General features: G+C 40.6%; 1 protein-coding gene across 1 annotated transcript in view; it reads left to right on the top strand.

The window, feature by feature from the left end:
* Positions 1–1,438: 1,438 nt before the first annotated feature.
* PIGU (phosphatidylinositol glycan anchor biosynthesis class U) overlaps positions 1,439–18,801 on the top strand; it is a 76,213-nt gene continuing 58,850 nt past the window's right edge. Inside the window, exons 1-4 of the mRNA XM_081148922.1 lie at positions 1,439–1,644; positions 6,025–6,089; positions 11,035–11,094; positions 12,251–12,313. Of these exons, the coding sequence (XP_081005048.1) occupies positions 1,515–1,644; positions 6,025–6,089; positions 11,035–11,094; positions 12,251–12,313 (318 nt within the window). The 5' untranslated portion in view covers positions 1,439–1,514. The remainder of the gene's footprint in view (positions 1,645–6,024; positions 6,090–11,034; positions 11,095–12,250; positions 12,314–18,801) is intronic.

Raw genomic sequence — 18,801 nt, forward strand, 5'->3', positions numbered from 1 at the left:
GATTTTAATATGGTACAGAGATTCTAGGCCATGGCCTTAATTCTGGCCCAAATGAAGACAAGATTGGACTTTTTCCATGGAGGGACCTTGAAGGGAAACCCCCTTAGTTTTACATCATCAGTAAAGCTTTCCACAAAACCTCATCCTCCCATGGGGGCCTCAGGAAATTCTTTTCCTCACGGTACCCCAAGAACTCCTCTTCCACCTATAACATTACCACTACCCTTCCACCAAGTTATTCTTGCTCATGCAACGTGTTTCATTTACAGATCTGAAATTTCCTCATATATTTAATATTAAGTATTATGAGCTAACATTTAAGCACTCACCATAAGCACTTTTCATACATTAATTAATGTGCTTCTGAATTCTTATCAAAGGGCTCTCTAAACTACAAAACCCTGATTTGGAGTGTGTGCTGACTTTTGTGGTGCAAACACTTCCATCAGGAGGGATTTCAAGCTATGACCTGCTTTCACTGAACACGGATTTGGGAAGGGCCAGGCAGTAGTACACCATTATACAATATTTCCCAAAGTGAAAGACCAGTGGTTAATAACCTCAAAAGCACAATTAAAACAAAGGTATAGTAAAATAATTAGGAAGTGATGAGTTTTGAGTACTTATTACCTTGTTTTTAATATTTGATTTTTGATAATGGCTGTGTTTAAAGGCGACTGGCAAAATTTCTAAGCATTCGTCAGTTGTTTCTAGCAGTCCCAAAGGAGCCCACAGCCAGTACATTTTTCAGATGAGAGCTCTGAGGCACAGAAAGGTTATGCAACTCGTTCAAGGCCACAGGGCTAACATATCTGTCTACTACTACCAAATGCATCCACGGGATCCAATATACTGCCTGGCAATAGCTGGCGCTCAATACACAACTGCAAATACATGGATACATATCTAGTAGTCTTTAAAAATATAAAGGGGAGCCCGGCCGGGCGTGGCTTGGCAGTTAAGCATCGACCTAGGATCCCGGCGATGGGGGTTCCATTCCTGGTCAGGGCACATGCCCGGGTTGCGGGCTCGATCCCCAGCCCGGGGAGTGCAGGAGGCAGCCGGTCAATGACTCTCTTATGATTGATGTTTCTCTCTCAGTCCCTCTCCTTTCCTCTCTCTGAAATCAATAAAGATATAAAAAAAAATAAAAATAAAAATACATATATAAAGGGGAAACATTAAAACATTAAAAGCATGCTCACGCGTGAAACTAACGTCCGTCTGAAGCCCCCCAACTTGACTGTCTCAGCAGCACTTGAGACCCACCGCTCTCACACTTCCCCAGTCACCCCGGGACGCGCCCGCCCTCCGCCGCCAGCGCGAGAGCCCGGCTCTCCGTCGCCCCGCCCTGCGCCGCCGCAAGGCTCCCTGGGAGTGGTAGTTCCCTGTCAGGCGGCTCCGGCAGCGGCAGCCGGGCGCGCCCGCCCGCGCAACTACAGAGGCGGCGCCGCGGCCGCGAGGCTCCGCCGCCGCGCCTCTCCCTCCCCGCCGGCGCGCCCACCCCAGCTATCATGGCGGCTCCCTTGGCCCTGCTGCTGGTGGTAGCCGTGACCGTGCGGGCGGCCTTGTTCCGCTCCAGCCTGGCCGAGTTCATCTCCGAGCGGGTGGAGGTGGTGTCCCCATTGAGCTCTTGGAAGCGAGGTGAGGCCACCGGCTCCAGGAGGCGGCCATGTCCCGCCTGGGCTCCCCTGGCCTCTGTGAACGGGAGGCTGGGGCAGTGGCCGCGAGCTCCACGTTCTGACCCGCTCTGGCGTCCCCGGAGGGCTGGAGGGCGGGAGGGCGGGGCCTGAGGGGAGGGGGCGTGGGGCTGTTTGGTGGGGGCTGGGCCCGGAGCTGGATCCCCCGGGGGAGGGAGGGCTGAGGGGGTGTGTCCCACTGGGGTCCTGCGCGTGGGGCTGTGGTCTGAGGGAGGGTCGGGGTACGTAGGGCGCGTGCAAGGGGCAGTGGAAATTGAAGGGGGCTTGGGATTTAACGCGGGATCGCAGGTGGTGCTTCCTGCTGTGTGGGACGGTGTGTGAGGGGTCCCAGGTGGGGAGACTCATCCTGTCTGAAGGAGAAATGTATGTGAGGTGCTTAGGCACCCATTCTGTCTGGGACTTGCAATGCAGCTTTTCCTACTGTTTCTTATGTCTTTTCTTTTTATTATTATTAATTTGTAATTTATTGTTGAAAGTGTCACAGATGTCCTCCTCATTCCCCCCCATTGACCCCCCACCTAGCAAACCCCCCCCCCCCCAAGGCCTTCACCTCACTATGGTCTTTGTGCAGGGGCTGTGCATATATGCATATAAATTCTTTGGTTAATCTCTCCGCCCCCTCTGAGATCCCTCATCTGTTCCATGTTTCTGTGTCTTTGGATCTATTTTGTTCATCAGTTTATTTTATTCACTTCGTTCCACATATGAGTGAGATCATATGTGGGTGCCTCCCGCAGGTCCCCTGCTGAGGATCCAGCCTGCAACCCGGGCATGTGTCCTGACCGGTAATCAATCAATAGCGACTTGGTTCATGGGTCCAAGTTCAACCACTGAGCCACCCCCGCCAGGCTCTTTGGTCTGTGTTTTGGTTTTTGTTTTTGTTTTTTAAATGTATCTTTATTGACTTCAGAGAGAAGGAGGGAGAGGGAGAGGGAGAAACATCAGTGATGAGAGTGAGCCATTGACTGGCTGCTTCCTGAACGTCCGGACTGGGGATCGAGCCCGCAACCCGGGCGTGTGCCCTGACCGGGAATCCAGCCTCCATCTCCTGGATCCCAGGTGGATGCTCAACTGCTGAGCCACACCCGGCCGGGCTGGTCTGCGTTTTTTAATTGAGGGTTTACAAAAATTTTTTAAAAATCCAAACAGATATTTTGTGAAGTCTATTTTAAAATGTTTCCAGTAAAATATTATAGAAACATTGTTATATATAATAGAATTTGGGGACCCTGATTATTCTTCTACACATGGAATAGAGTCACTGTGATATTCTAGAGGATTTTGGTAGTCTATAGCTCAGATGTTCCCAAACACACTGCCGACCATGCCAAAGTTCTCAGTCACATGCATGAAAACAAGAAAAGCAAGGTCATTGTAAGAAGTTTATCATAAAGCTAAATGTATTCAAGTACAAATATTGTGAGTTTATATTTTTCCTACACTTTTTTAATGTTATAGATGGTGGCAGTAAAAACTGACTTTTTTTTTTTTAAATGTTTTTACATGAGGTTAACTCTTTCCCCAGATCAGTTACCTATTAAGTAATGTGAAGTCATATATAATCATCAGGATAGCAGAACCACATTCCAGGCACTTGATAGGGAGCACATTAACTCCATTTTATGTTTTTTCTTATCCTTCACTCACTTTCTTTTAAAATTTATTTTTGGCTTTTTTTTATTGAATTTATTGGGGTGACATTGGTTAATAAAATTATATAGATTTCAATTGTACAATTCTGTAATACATCATCTGTATATTGTATGTTTACCACCCCAAATCAAGTCTCCTTCCATTACCATTTATTTCCCCTATCCCCTTTTCTGCCTCTCCCCACCCTCTTTTCCTCTGGTAATTACCATTCTGTTGTCTATGTCCATGAGTGTTTTTGTTGTTACTGTTGCTTAATCCCTTCACCTTTTTCACCCACACCTGCAACCCTGTTTCTTTTTAATAATTATAAAATAATACACGCTGACTGCTAAAGGTTCAGGAAGTGAAGAAAAAAATAAAAGAAACTAAACATCTTCTGTAATCTTATCACCCAGAGAAGGGCACTATTAACATTTTTTGTATATTTTTATTTTCTTTAATGTTTATGTTTTTATGTTTATTTTGAGACATTTATCGTTGAATACATATTTATTCTCAAATAATTGAATGAATGAATGCTTATAAATATTTAAAATAAAATTCTATTGTATTTTATGTGTTATGTTGTAACCTGCTTTTCTTCAAGAGTATTTCATGGACATCTTTTCTTCAGTAAATGTGTATCTGTAACATACTTTTAAATTTTAACTCTTAATTTTGAAATAAGTTTAGATTTTAAAAAGGGTTAGTAATATACGTAGAGTTCCTGTTTACCCTTCATCCAGCCTCTTCAGGATGTAGGATAACGTTCTACATAACCATAGTACAGTGACCCAAACCATAAAATTAACATTGATACAGTACTATTAACTAATCTGCAGATCTTATTAGATTTTTAACAGTTGTTTCACTAATGTCCTTTTACTCATCCAAGATCCAGTCCATGATCCATGATCCCACATTGCATTTAGCTGTTATGTATCCTTAGTCTCTTCCAATCTGGGATACTTCTTCAGACTTAACTTTTTTTTTTTTTAAATATATCTTAAAGGAGGGGGAGAGGGAGAGACAGAAACATCAATGATGAGAGAGTCATTGATCGAGCCCGCAACCCGGGCATGTGCCCTGACCGGAAATCGAACCCCGATCTCCTGGATCCTAGGTCGACGCTCAACCACTGAGCCACACCCGGCCGGGCTGGACTTAACATTTTTAATGAGTACTGGCCAGTTATTTTGTCTCTCAATTTGGGTTTGCCTAATGTTTTCTCATGATTAGATTGAAATCGTGCGTATTTAGCAAGGGTACCACATTTTTGGCATAAGGACCATACTAGTGTTTTATGCCCATCTCAGTGAATCATATCAGGAGGTATTTGATGTTGGTAATGTTAACTGGCCAACATACAGGGTGGGGCAAAAATAGGTTTGTAGTTGTGAGTACATGAAACACAGAGCTTATTCTTTTTTTTTTTTTTTTAAACATATCTTTATTGATTTCAGAGAGAGGAAAGGAGGGGGAGAGCGAGAGATAGAAACATCAATGATGAGAGAGTCATTGATCGGCTGCCTAGCCCACAACCCGGGCATGTGCCCTGAGCGGGAATCGAACCCCAATCTCCTGGATCCTAGGTCGATGCTCAACCGCTGAGCCACGCCCAGCCGGGTGCAGAGCTTATTCTTGTATTATTATTCATTAATTATTTTATCATTTTCCATATGAACTGTAAACTTACTTTTGCCCCACCCTGTATTACTGGTGATGTAAATAAAGTTCATTCACTTGATTAAGATAGTGAATGTCAGGTTTATTCTCATAAAATTATTATTTTTCCCCTTGCAAATATTCTGTTTCTCATTATAGTTTTACCCACTGATTTCAGTATCCATTGATGATACTTGCCTTTTACAATTATTACTGCAGGGTCTGTCAAATGGTGATTTTCTATTTCCATCTTTCCTTCTACGTTTAATACTTATAATTGTCTCTAAGAAAGAGCTTTCTTTTCTCTTTATTTATTCAATTTATATTATAGCATAATTTTAAATTGAAAGTATATCTGTCTGTATGTGTGTATATATATGTACATACACACACACACACACACACACACTAATTCATTTAAATAAATCTCCATTAATGAACATTGGAATTATTTCTAATTTTTCCCTATTCTTGAGCATGGTAATGAACATATTTCTTTGGGCACTTGTCCAATTATTTCCCTAGGATAAATTGCCCTAAGAACAATTGTTTCTGGGTCAAAAAGCATACACTTAAAAAGTACATATTGTCCTGAAGGAAAGTTAATACAAATGTCACTCAAACAAAGCACATATTAGAGTGATTGCTCATTTCCTCACCTATGAACAACATTTCTCACCAACTTCTAATTTGTTATCTTACTGTGTTTTGCAATGGAGCAGAATATACATAAATGAAACACCTCAGAGTAGGTGGAAGTTACAAGGAGATCAAAGGAGACTTATAGTTTAATATAAAACATTCCCATAATGAGTGGTTCGCTACAAGGGAAAGGGATACTCTATGTAAGAAAGCTCCCCATTATCATAAATATTCATGTCAAGACTTAAACCCACTTTCTGGGAATGAGATAAAGGGGATTCGGTAAGCTGTAAGGCCCCTCTTTGTCCTGGGAGTATCTAATGCTGGTTTATGGCCATCTGCATGTCTTCAAAGTAAGAATGAACTCGGATGTCTTACTTTTCAGTGGTCGAAGGCCTCTCACTGTTGGACTTGGGAGTGTCTCCATACTCAGGAGCAGTCTTTCATGAAGTAAGTGTCCTTGTTTTCTCTCGTGAGTCCTAAGAGTAATTTATAGTCATAGATACTGAAGCCTAACCTCTAGTTAGTACAGACATTTAAAAAGATCTACTTTCGAAAGTCATATTTAGAAATAGGCCCTTTTTAGATGTCCTTCACATAAGAAGGTTTCATGATTGCAGTGGAAATGATGCAGATTAAGATTGTACTTTGGGGAGGCAGATGAGACTTCTGTAGTAAAGAAATAAAAACAGGTGGCAAGTAAGTTGTGAACGGTTCTTCCCAGTGTCTACATAGGTTGTGTGCTAATTGGCATGTAATTGGTTCTTTGGAACATGCTTTCCCATGAAAATTGTGATAGCAATGTTGGTTTCTTAGAAAGCCCACAAGAGCCTATATAACCCATAAAATCAATTCTTACGAATAGTAAAATAATTCTTAGTTCACATTAATTCTCACTTGGGCTACTGCAGCAGCTTTCTGACAGGTCTTTCTGCATCATTTTGCTCCTTTATTCTGTGGTAGAGTCATCTTTGTGAAATGTGAATCTGGTTTTGTCACTGTCCTGCTTAGTACCTCTGAGTGCTCACCACTGACCTCAGGATGAAACCCAAATACCTTTTGGGACATAATGCCCTGTGGGTCCTATTTACCACACCTACCGCATTTCTTTCCACTCTTCCCTTCCTATTAGTGACCATATCATTTTAAAGTAGAAGTTTTCTAATTTGACCATTTAATCCCCAATTTTTACAGGTATCTCCCTCATACCTACTTTGAGAACATTTTTTTTTTCTTTTATCTAGTTTTTCTAAAGCATTCAACTTGGTTCTTGTGGTGATAACTGTCTTTTGCATTCATATCTCATCCTTGTATTACTGTCTAATCAAACCACAATAACAAGAGCTACTGGCGGAAATAGGTTAGGAATAATTTAAGAGACTCTTAATAAGCACACAATTCAGTTATTGGGAACAGGTTACATGGGCATACCAAAGAGTAGCCCACTAGCCATGAGGGCTCAGTGTGCTATAGGCCTTGGGCAGTATGTTTTCTAGACAGAATAGGAATCCCCTGAGAGTCCTGATGTACTTTCACTATGTTCCAGTGCCCTATTCTCTATTATCTGTGTGTCTTTGTTCGTTCCATTGTCTCCTTATGGAGGGCCATTCTCTCTTTTTGTGGTCGGCTCTCTGTTCTGATGTTAGCTTAGGTTTTACCCCTCCAGGAAGCCATCACTCATGTCTGCATGTGTGTAGCTCTGTATGTGCATGTATATTCCAGTCGTTCCCACCTTAGACTAGGTGTGATTTTTCTCCTGTATTTTGCTAACTATCTTGTGCTTATCCTTTTCATGGCTCCTATCGTACTCTTGAAATTGCCTCTGTACATGTGCGTTGTAATATATGTTCCTTAGAATCAGTACTGGCACCTTTTCATCACTGTTTTTTTTAACGTTCATCTAAGGAGAGATATATATACATTTTTAATCCTCACCCGAGGATATTTTTCCATTTCTTTTCAGAGAGAGTGGAAGGGAGAGAGAGAAAGAAACACATGGATGTGAGAGAGAGACATTGATTGGCTGCCTCCCATACACCCCGACGTGGGGGATGGAGCCCGCAGCCCGGGCATGCGCCCTGACCGGGAATCAAACCGACTGGGAATCAAACTGACCGCTTAGTTACTGGGCTGACGCTCACCCACTGAGCCACCCGCGGCCTGGCTAGAACACACTCTCACTCTTCTTCAGGTGTGTGTGCGTGTGTGTGAGCCTGCATGTGTGTGCATGAGCCTGTGTGTGTGTGAGCCTGCATGTGTGCGTGTGTGTGCGTGCATGAGCCTGCATGTGTGTGCATGAGCCTGCGTGTGTGTGTGTGAGCCTGTGTGTGTGTGTTCGCATGTGTGTGAGCGTGCGTGCGTGTAAAGGAGAGTAAAGGCCTAAGGCAGTGTTCTCTAGCTACAAGAAGCATATTAACTCTTCTTGTGTGAAATGACCCCTTAGGATTGATCTCTAAGAACTCTGGATGGAGGGGCGAGGACAGCCACTTCCCCTGAACACAGTGGGGACAACTTCAGACTGAGCCCTTTGCTCCTCACCCCTGATCATGGATTAGTTTCTTGTAAGCTGGCTGTTCATAAATCTAGAGCCAGCTGTACTTTATTATCTTTAAGTGATAAAATATAAAGAAATAAAATTACATCAAGCAAAATAAAAAAAATACTTTTGAAAAGAAAGTTTATCATTGCTTTGCATTGTTTCTTAATCTGTACAGGAGAGAAAAACGGAATTTAGCAACCACAGGCTAGATTTTCATGACTGCCTTCAACAGATGTGGCCGTGTTCTATGTTTAGCCAAGTACTGGTAGTTAAATTGTGAGTTTAGCTACCCTAACTGGGAGCATAAGCTTTTCTATAACAGTATTATATGCAATTACACCACTGCATACATGTTAGTTCATTAAGGAAACCAGCCCATTTACTGACAAGCTTTTTGAGAACTATTTGTTCTGATATTTCTGAGACTGATCTAGAGCCATTCTAAACTATCTGAAGCATCAAAACACTTTGAAAGGAGGCTATTGGTAATATAAATATCAAGTGACTACTCTTTACTAACAAAGATAAATGGAAAAAAAGAATCCATTAGTAGATAGTTGTAAAAGCTTAATTCTTTTAGAACTTTAAAAGGCAAAGATGATTCCCCCTTTTCAAAGAGAGGTAAAAAGTTGATCTCAGGTAGCTCCTGCATTGAGGGTTACCACATGCTAAGTCCTTTGTGCACACCACACTCCATCCTTCCAAGAACCCTGTGAAATGGGTCACTATTCTTATTTTGTAGCTAGGGAAATGAAGGCTCAGAGGGGAAAACAGCTTGTCCAAAGGTACACAGGGGGAGCCTGGTTTAAACCTGAGTCTCACTCCAAAGTTTTGTGTTTTCTACCACACTAGCTTGTTCTCACTAAAAAGCCTGTCGATGACCTTTACAATGTTATAGGACACGTTTTTGCGTGTGGTTGACGTTGGGAAGAGGTGCTCCTGAGCCACCAGCATGCGCTCACTAAAACCAAGTAATGACTTTCCTTGGTTCTGGTGGATTGGTAAACTGGCTTCTAGCAGCAGACCAAGCCTCCTCCCTAGAACAATTAGAAAAGCAAGGTGAATACAAAAAGCATCTGTGTGAAGTCACTGGGAAGTACCAATAGAGGCAGGATTCAAGAGGCCGAGGTCCCAGAGGAGAAAGTACAAAAAGTGAGACTGACATTCTGAGCTCCTTTCTCCTTGATGCATTTACCAATTTGTAAGAGGCACAGGCTGAGAGGCAGAAAAACAGAACCAAAATTGGCTGGTAAAAGGCTAAGGAACTATTGGCAATCTTATGGTGCTGGGGAAATACAAATTTGAGTGCATGGCTAACCGAGGTGGCAGGGCTTTGGTAGAGGACTTGGCTTTCATTTGGGACCTCTGAAGGACTACACTCAAGGAAGAAGGGTAGACTATATTATAGACTAGATTTACAAAGACTGAATCCAGCATCTAATTAGCTAAATCCCTAATTAGATTAATGTGATATAATTCTATTCTAATTGCTTGCCAGAGCTTAAAGAAATCCTTTCTGAAGGAAAATAGCCTCATCTAGAATCTCTGCAATTTTTCATACACAAATGTCCATCATTTAGTCAAAAATTACCAAGCATAATAAGTGACAGGGGGAAAAAGGCAATAAAAACAGATTCACAGGTGATCTAGATACTGAGTTATCAAATTTGGATTTTATTTTATTTTATATTTTTATTTTTTAATCCTCACCTCAGGATATTTTTCCATTGCTTTTCAGAGAGTGGAAGGGAGAAAAAGAGAGTGCTTCTCAGCCTGTGCCTGTACAAAGTGGTAAATGCATTGAGAGAGAGAGAGAGAGAAACATCAATTTGAGAGAGACGCATCAATTGGTTGCCTCCCAAACGTGCCCCAACTGGGGCCAGGGATCGAGCCTGCAACCGAGATATGTGCCCTTGGCCGGAATCAAACCCAGGACTGACCCTTTAGTCTGCAGGCAAATGCTCTAACCACTGTGCCAAACCAGCTAGGGCACAAATTTGGATTTTAAAAGATAACTGCAACCGCCCTAGCCTGTCCAACCAACCGATCCACACCAGCCAGGGTCAAAGTTGGTTCTTTGAAAGACTAATAAAGTTAAGAAATCTCTTGCAAAAGATGAAATGAAAAAGAGAAGGTACAAATTACCAATATTGGGGATGAAAAAGGAACATCACTATAGTTCTCACAGACGCTAAAAAGTAAAATATTGTGAACAACTTTGTGCCAAAATTTTTGAAAATTTAGATGAAATGGTCAAATTCCTAGAAAGCCACAACTTACCTAAACTGGCAAAGATAAAATAACATCTGAATTGTGTCTTATCTGTGAAAAAAATTGAATCTGTAATCAGTCTTGACTCTAATTAAAAATCTTCTCTCAAAGAAAACCCAGGTTGAGATTGCTCGACAGTGAATGAATTTTCCCAACTCTGAGAGGAAATAACACTAATCATACAAAACATCTCAAAGAACAGAAGAAAGGAAGAACATTTCCCAATTTACGAGTTCAGCAATATTGGTCCACTATGTAGTTCCCACTGGCTATTATATATGTCTTAGAACTAAAGCTCACCTTATATCTTTAGTGTGTTAACATTTCTTAAACAGATATCTAGCATGTTGGATTTAGTTTATTCTCTTTACTCAATTCAGCAGATACTCCCAGTGGCACAAAATGATCCAGTGATGCAAAATTATTCTCCTTCCTATGTACGCTGGCCAGCTAGCATAGAACAGTATTCTAGGAAAGAAAGACATTGTTGCTGGCAGGATAGCTTCTAACTCTGCCCCCTACTATGGAAACTGATGCTAGTAAGATTTAAATTAATTTGCTTGCTTGTTTGTTTTTCTCCCGCAGACTCCATTAATAATATACCTCTTTCATTTCCTGATTGACTATGCCGAATTGGTATTTATGGTAAGCAACCTTCCACATAAAATCCATATGTATATATTTTAAATTGTATTGTCTTTAATCTTCTTGTTTTTAAGAAAAAAAATCTATTTCAGGAGCTTAGGAGTTTCTTAGAATATAAAAGCAAAAACCTATTTTAATTTGAATTTGTGGAACTGTAATTGTATATTTGACCCATGAACGACGGGGGATTAGGGACACTAACCCCCACCCCCATGCAGTTGAAAATTCATGCATAACTTTTGACTCCCCCCAAAACTTAAGTTGTCCCTCAGTATCCAGGGGCATTGGTTCCAGGACACCTCCCCCCCCCCATCCCTACCCCCCACTACCCTGTGGATACCAAAAAAATCCTTGGATGCCCAAGTCCCTTATATAAAATGGTGTAGGTCAGTGCATACAGTTGGCCCTCCACATCTGCAGACTCCCAACCCTGGATGGAAAAATATCGGCATATAAGTTGACCTGTTCAACCTGGGTTGAAACCTGGGTTATTCAAGTTCAGCTGTATTATGGAAGCATGAAGAGTAGTTTATGACATCTGACCAGTTCCAATTTCTTATACTTTTAAAATTTGATATGTGATCTATATAGTCTTGAATTTCCTAGCTCCAAGATTCTATGATTGGCTTTCACTGTGGTGCCAGTGTTGAGGGCATCCTCAATTTCCTAAGCATTCTGAGAAGAGATTCTGTGACAAGGACATAGGCCTGATGGGACTTTCAGGGGCAAGGAATTGAGAAGACAGGGTTATGTTTTGAGAGCATAGTAACTTGAAACACTTGCCTAATCTAGGGTTGAAAATCTGGGTAAAGTAGGAGATCCACTGAGGTCTTCCTTAATAATTATAATGGCTGCTGTTTATTGAGGACTTACTATATGCTAGGCACTTGACATACATCAGGCCTACAAAGAAGTGGGTATAATTCCCACTTTACTGAAAACTTAGTAACTTAGTAATTACAGAGCAGGTTTTCCAGTCATACCTCCTTGGAAAGGCTGTATCTTTGGGTAGTCAAAGTGAGGGCTGAGGTTCTGCCTGACTGTAAGAGGTCAGTACTGGGTAGTCCACCACCATCCAGAAACTTCAGGCCCTGGCAGCATTCCATTACTCCTACACTAATCGGGTTCATTTCCTGTTATTCCTCTCTCTTGACAGATAACTGATGCACTCACTGCCATTGCCCTGTATTTTGCAATCCAGGACTTCAATAAAGTTGTGGTGAGTAGTCAGTGGGTTGGACAAAACCAGTGGAATTTGGTAACCTGCTGATCTCTGTTATTATAAAGAATCCAAGGCCATGCACGTACTTAAGGATCCAATTGTTTTAAAATATGAAGACATGTGAGCAAAGCTTCTGGCTTGTTCAGCCAGCCCTGACTAGCCAAACCTAAACAAACAAGACAGCTTCACTAATAGATACGGAAAGCTTCACTTGGTCTTTGTAGCTTAACGTCCTCTCGCCTGTGCCAGTTCAGACGTTTTGGAGAGAATAGTATTGAACTACAGTTATATTAATGAGAACCCTTAAAAATATTCCATTCCTTTCACCAGTTTTTGTTTGTTTATTTGTTTGTTTTTACAGAGGAAAATTAATACAGCTTTTAACTCACTGTGTTACTCCTATCTGAGGTAAAATTGGATTCCCAGTGTAGTTTCTGTTTCCTTGCAGAGAGCAATCTTAATTGGAAAACTTGTCATGTGTTAAACAACTGTTGAAAATGTGGATGAAAACTTTAGCTTTTAATCCATATGTAATAGCAAAGAAGTATTGTACAGTGGGACTGTTTTCATTTTCTTTGGTTCTGAGAGAGTTAACAGATTAACCATGTGTACTGTCCGTGTAGTTATTTTTAAAATTGGCTGCAGTCCTCTTTGATTGGCTGGGAGCCACTTAGAAGATTTAGACCAGGGTGAGAGAAGGTTGTATCCCATTAGTGTCTGTTTGTGGTTCATTTTCACTCTGTTACCAAGTAATAGAACCAAAAATAGTAGTTTGCCTTTCTGTAGCACTGGTCATCAGTGACAAATAAAGCTGATGAATTCTAGAATTTTAGACCTCAAAGAGCCTGTTAAAATATCTAGAGCGAGGGTTCTTTACTTGGGGTCCATAACTAGGTCTATAAAGCCCTTGAGATGGTATGAAAAATTGTATATGTATGTGCATATGTCATTTTTTTCATGTGGAGAGTCCATAGTTATTATCAGTGCTCGAAGAGTCCTTAATTCCTCCCTAAATGATTAAGAACTACACTTTATTAGAGACTTAGTACCACTAAGAGCAGAGAGTATATATCTTAAATTAATGGAGCATTTGTGACTACATGGGTGCTAATTGAAATAAGTCAGACAGAGAAAGGCAAATACTGTATGATTTCACTTATATGTGGAATCTAAAAAAGTCAAACTCAGCCGGCCAGTCGTGGCTCAGTGGTTGAGCATAGGCCTAGGATCCAGGAGATCGAGGTTCGATTCCTGGTCAAGGCACATGCCTGGGCTGAGGGCTCAATTCCCAATGACTCTCTCATCATTGATGTTTCTGTCTGTCTCTCTCTCCCTCTCCTTTCCTCTCTCTGAAATAAAGATATATTTTTAAAAAAACCAAAACAGCCAAACTCATAGAAACAGAGAGTACATTGATGGTTGTCAGGAGCTGGGGGTGGGGAAAAGGTATTGTTGGTAAAAGGGTACAAACTTTCTCTGGGCTGGGCGTGTCTCAGCCGTTGAGCATCAGCCTATGATCCAGGAGATCTTGATTCGATTCCCAGTCAGGGCACATCCCTGGGTTTCAGGCTTGATCCCCACCCAGTAGGGGGGCGTGCAGGAGGCAGCCGATCAATGATTCACTCATCATTGATGTTTCTCTCTCTCTCTCTCTCCCTTCCTCTCTCTGAAATCAATAAAGATATATATATTTTTTAAAAAGTACAAACTTTTAGTTATAAAATGGGTAACTTCTAGGGACTCTAATTTACCTATAGCACAGAGACACTAGTTAACAATATTGTGTACTTGAAAGTCGCTAAGAAAGTAGATCTTAAATGCTACAAAAAAAGAACATAATTATGTGAGGTGATGGATGTGTTAATTAACCTTACTGTGGTAATCATTTTGCAATATACAGGCATGAGCAAAAGCAGGTTTACAGTTGTTTGTATGGAAAATAATACAATAATTAATAAATAATACAAGAATAAGCTGTTTTGCGTACTCACAACTATAAACCTACTTTTGCCCACCCCGTATATATACATCAAATCATTGCATTGTACACCTTAAACTTACACAATGTTATATCTCAATTATATTTCAAGAAAGCTGGAAAAGAAAAAAATTTAGGGGTGGAGATTAAATGCTTTAACAAGATTCCCTGGAAGGCCAGAGATGACATAATTGGGCATGAGATTCATAAGCAGAGGAATTAAGAGACAAATTAGCGGTGATTATTTTCTTCTCCAAGATAAATTGTGTGTATAAGCCATAATCTTTGTTCTTTGAGGTTATATGCTAAAATATTAGGGGTGAAGGGTAATGATATCCGTAACTTTCAAATGTTCAGAAAAAATTTGTGTATGTATAGAGAGATAAAGGAAATGTGGCAAAATATTAACAGTTGCTCAGCCTGAGTGGCTCGGTTGAGCGTTGACCTTTGCACTGAAAGGTTGCCATTTCCATTCCCAGTCAGGGCGATTGTGGAAGGCAACTGATTGATGTTTCTATCTATCTATCTATCTATCTATCTATCTATCTATCTATCTATCTATCTATCTATCATCTATCTATCTATCTATCTATCTATCTATCTATCTATCATCTATCTATCTATCTATCTATCTATCTATCTATCTATCTATCTATATCATCTATCTACCTATCTATCTATCTCTATCTCTATCTCTATCTCTATCTCTATCTCTATCTCTATCTCTATCTCTATCTCTATCTATCTATCATCTCTATCTCTCTTTAAGCATATCCTCGGGTGAGAAACAAAAATTAACAATTGGTGGATCTAGGTGTTTTATTGAAAATTTTTTCGACTTTTCTGTAGTTTGCAATTTTTCAGTGTAACAGACTAGAGGGAAAAAAATAGGTCCATGTCTATACCCACTAATGTGTGTGTGTGTGTGTACGTCTATATGTGGTATGTATGGGGTATGTATGAATATCGTAGCTTTCATTTAATAGCACAATCAGCCCTGGCTGGTGTGGCTCAATGGCTGAGCATCGTCCCATGCACTGAGAGGTCATCGGTTCGATTCCTGGTCAGGGCACAAGCCCGGGTTATGGGCTCGATCCCCAGTAGGGGGCGTGCAGGAGACCGCCGACCCATGTTTCTCTCTCATCGATGTCTGTCTGTCTTTCTCTGTCTCTCCCTCTCCCTTCTTTCTCTAAAAATCAATAAAAACATATTTTAAAAAAAGGACACAATCAGCCAGATGTTTTCAACCAAAATATAAAACTGAGATATGTTAATGAAAGTTGATTAGAGATGCCAACATCATGCGTATTCCTATTATTCCTGTTCAATTGTCAGTAAAACACCACGCATATATTCCAATTAAAGCAATTTTTTATGAGGGAGAAGCTTATGGGGAAGTAATGAAACTAGGTTTCAATGTCAACAGAAGAGAGAGCACCAATAATTTTAATTCATTTCTTAGTTATTTCTGAATTTATATGGAAACATAGAGATTTTTGTTTTTTTCTTTGTGTGATTTAAAGAAGGAAATAGAGCCTGACCTGGTGTGGCTCAGCAGTTGAACATCGACCTAGGATCCAGGCTATCAGGGTTCGATTCCCGGTCAGGGCACATGCCTGGGTTGTGGGCTCAATCAATGACTCTCTCATCATTGATGTTTCTGTCTCTCTCTCTCTCCTTTCCACTCTCTGAAATCAATAAAGATATATTAAATAAATAAATTAAATAAATAAATAAATAAGGAAATAGAAAACCAAATAAGCTGTTGTCAATACCTTGTTTTTTAGCACACCAAGACATTCTGTTATCACTGACCCCAAGTTAAAATTTGGAATAGTTTTGTTTCTCCATCCTCAGAATTCAGCCTATTGAAACATTTGGTTTCTTGGTCAGAATAAGAGTTTCATTTACACTGTGTCAAAAATTAACTCATTCTAATTGGCAGATTTTGATGATACTAATAAACTATTGTTGTTTTGGATAGAATATCAACACGTCTTCCAAATCTTCCCCACTTTTTCAGAATGAGCCCATGTCATAGCCTGGAAGCATTTTAGTCTTGCTGGGATTTGAGGCTTTTTTAGCCCTGGTAAGGAAGCTGTGTCTATACCCAAAATGCATCCCAGAAAACTCTGAGGCAGAGAGGGGGAATTCTATCCCTACCCCATCTCCAACTGTTAGAATGTGAATGCTGATTGATTATGACCAGTTGATTCTCATGACATTTTACACCTACTTTACTTGACAAAAGCAATGTTAATTTAGTTGTCCTTTGCTGAGATATGCTTCCTATTTGGAACTAATAATTCATGTGAGAAAGCTGCAGGTGGTTTGGTAGAAAGTAATAAAAATCTGTATCCCCTTAATGTGATAAGAGGGTTGTGAATTTGGAGGATAGGCTCCTGAATTTGAAACAGACTAACAGTTGGAGATGTAATGGGGATGGAGTATTCACCTCCCCACCCCCACAGTAGGTTTTGTGGATGCAAAAGAGTGTAGGCACAGCTTCGATGATTAGAAAAGAGCTCTTTATTTGAACTAGGGGAATTGCGTCCTTGCAAACTCAAATATTTCGAGGGACAGGAAAGGGCTACATGGGGAGAGTGGATAAGGAAAGAAAGGAAGGAAAACTCCTTCCTGGGTTTTTTATTTTTAATTTAAAATTTTCTACTGAAATATAACACACATATGGGAAGGAGTACAAGCATCTGTGTACAAGCTGATTAATGATCACAAAAGCCCATGTGGTTCAGTTGGTTGGGCGACATCCCCTGCCCTGAAGAGCTGCAGGTTCCATTTCGTCAGGACACATACCCGGGTTTTGGGCTCAGTCCTCCGTAGGGGTCGTGCAATAGGCAGTGGCTCAATGTTTTGCTCTCACATTGATGTTTCTCTCTCTCCCTCTTCCTTCCTCTCTCTATAAAAATCAATAAACTGTTCTTTAAAATATATATATCACAAAGGTAACAGATCCAGGTCATTACCCTTTAGGCCACTTTTAACCTCTCCTATGATAGCTTTAAATCTCATCATTGTCAAGGCTGCTGAATATATCTAGAAATACTTGCCTTTGGATTTTAAATTGTACTCCTTAATGTCATTTATTTTTATATTTCTAATATTTTCTTGGTGTGTGCACGTTTAATTTTCCTTAGATTCTTAGCCACTTCCCTGTCTCTAACTGGATGCAATGAGTATTTTTAAAAGAAATTTTGTCTGTGCTTAGGGGAGCTGAGTCAATATTGAACTGATAAGGCCAGGTGTAATGGCAGCTGTGCGGGTGATAGTGGGGGAGACAAAAAGAGAGGTAGCAAAGAATCTGGGGACTGCTGGCCTGACTGCCTTGCTCTCCTGGAGACTCTCCTTTCATAAAAATCTTTCTATTTTAAACTATTTTGGAAGATTGGGGTTAAAAGGAAGTACTTTTCTTTCATTGTTTGCTCAGTGAAACCTTTGCCCAGAGTCTACTCATCCCTGGTTAGCTGCCTCCATCTACGTCTGTAGTCCTGCTGGCTAGCTTCCAGCCTGGGGAATGGGTCTGCATTCCCTCCTGTTTCTCTGGCTGCCCTTACATGAACTCCCTGTGTTTCCTTTTCACAGCCTTCTTTGTGGATCTCACACCCTTCAGGTGACCTTCTTTGTGCTGCAAGAGAACTTCAGAATCCTTAGCTAGTGGAGCCTCTATCCTTCTACCACTGCTGCTACAGCTTTCTTCACTAAGTGCTCTGTTTGCTGAGCCAGCCCCCTTTTCTCTCATAACAGCACCTTAGTTTATATTTTGTCCTTTTAATTAAACAACCCCAGCTGTGAATGGCAGCATAAATCTTACTGATGATAATTCCCACCACTTAACTTGGACTCTCAGAGATGGTCAAAGGGAGGTTAATGAAGTTTGTTCATGTTTCCTGATTATGCCTCTACCTTAAACCATACAAGAAATCTGGGGTTACCTGTATTCCTGTGATGACCCTTTGATTTTCTTTTGAACTGAAAGATGACTCTTTAAACTCTTTTTTTTAACTTAAAAGTTTTAAATTTTTAAATACCTGGCACGCAAAAATACATAAAGATCATTACATGCTGTGAATCTATTTCAGCTTAAAAATAAAACATTACACATATAGTTGCCTCTCTGTACTTTCATTTCCTTACTCCTGCTCTCATCAGTTACCACTGTTCTGACTTCAGTGTTTATAATTCCTACACACGGCCTTGTAAATATCCCTAAATAACATACAGTATTATTTTGCATGCTTTTTTATAAAATTATTGATTTCAGAGAGAGAGAGAGAGAGAGAGAGAGAAACATCAATGATGAGTCATTGATCGGCTGCCTCCTGCACACCCTCCACCAGGGATGGAGCCCGAAACCTGGGCATGTGCCCTGACTGGGAATCAAACTGCAATCTCCTGGATCATAGGTTCATGCTCAACTGCTGCGACACACTGGCCAGGCTCTTTTGCATGCTTTTAACTGTACATAAGTGGTATGACACAGTATATATTC

The sequence above is a fragment of the Miniopterus schreibersii genome (genome assembly GCF_964146895.1).
Source record: "Miniopterus schreibersii genome assembly, chromosome: 10".
In the NCBI taxonomy this organism is placed as follows: domain Eukaryota; kingdom Metazoa; phylum Chordata; class Mammalia; order Chiroptera; family Miniopteridae; genus Miniopterus; species Miniopterus schreibersii.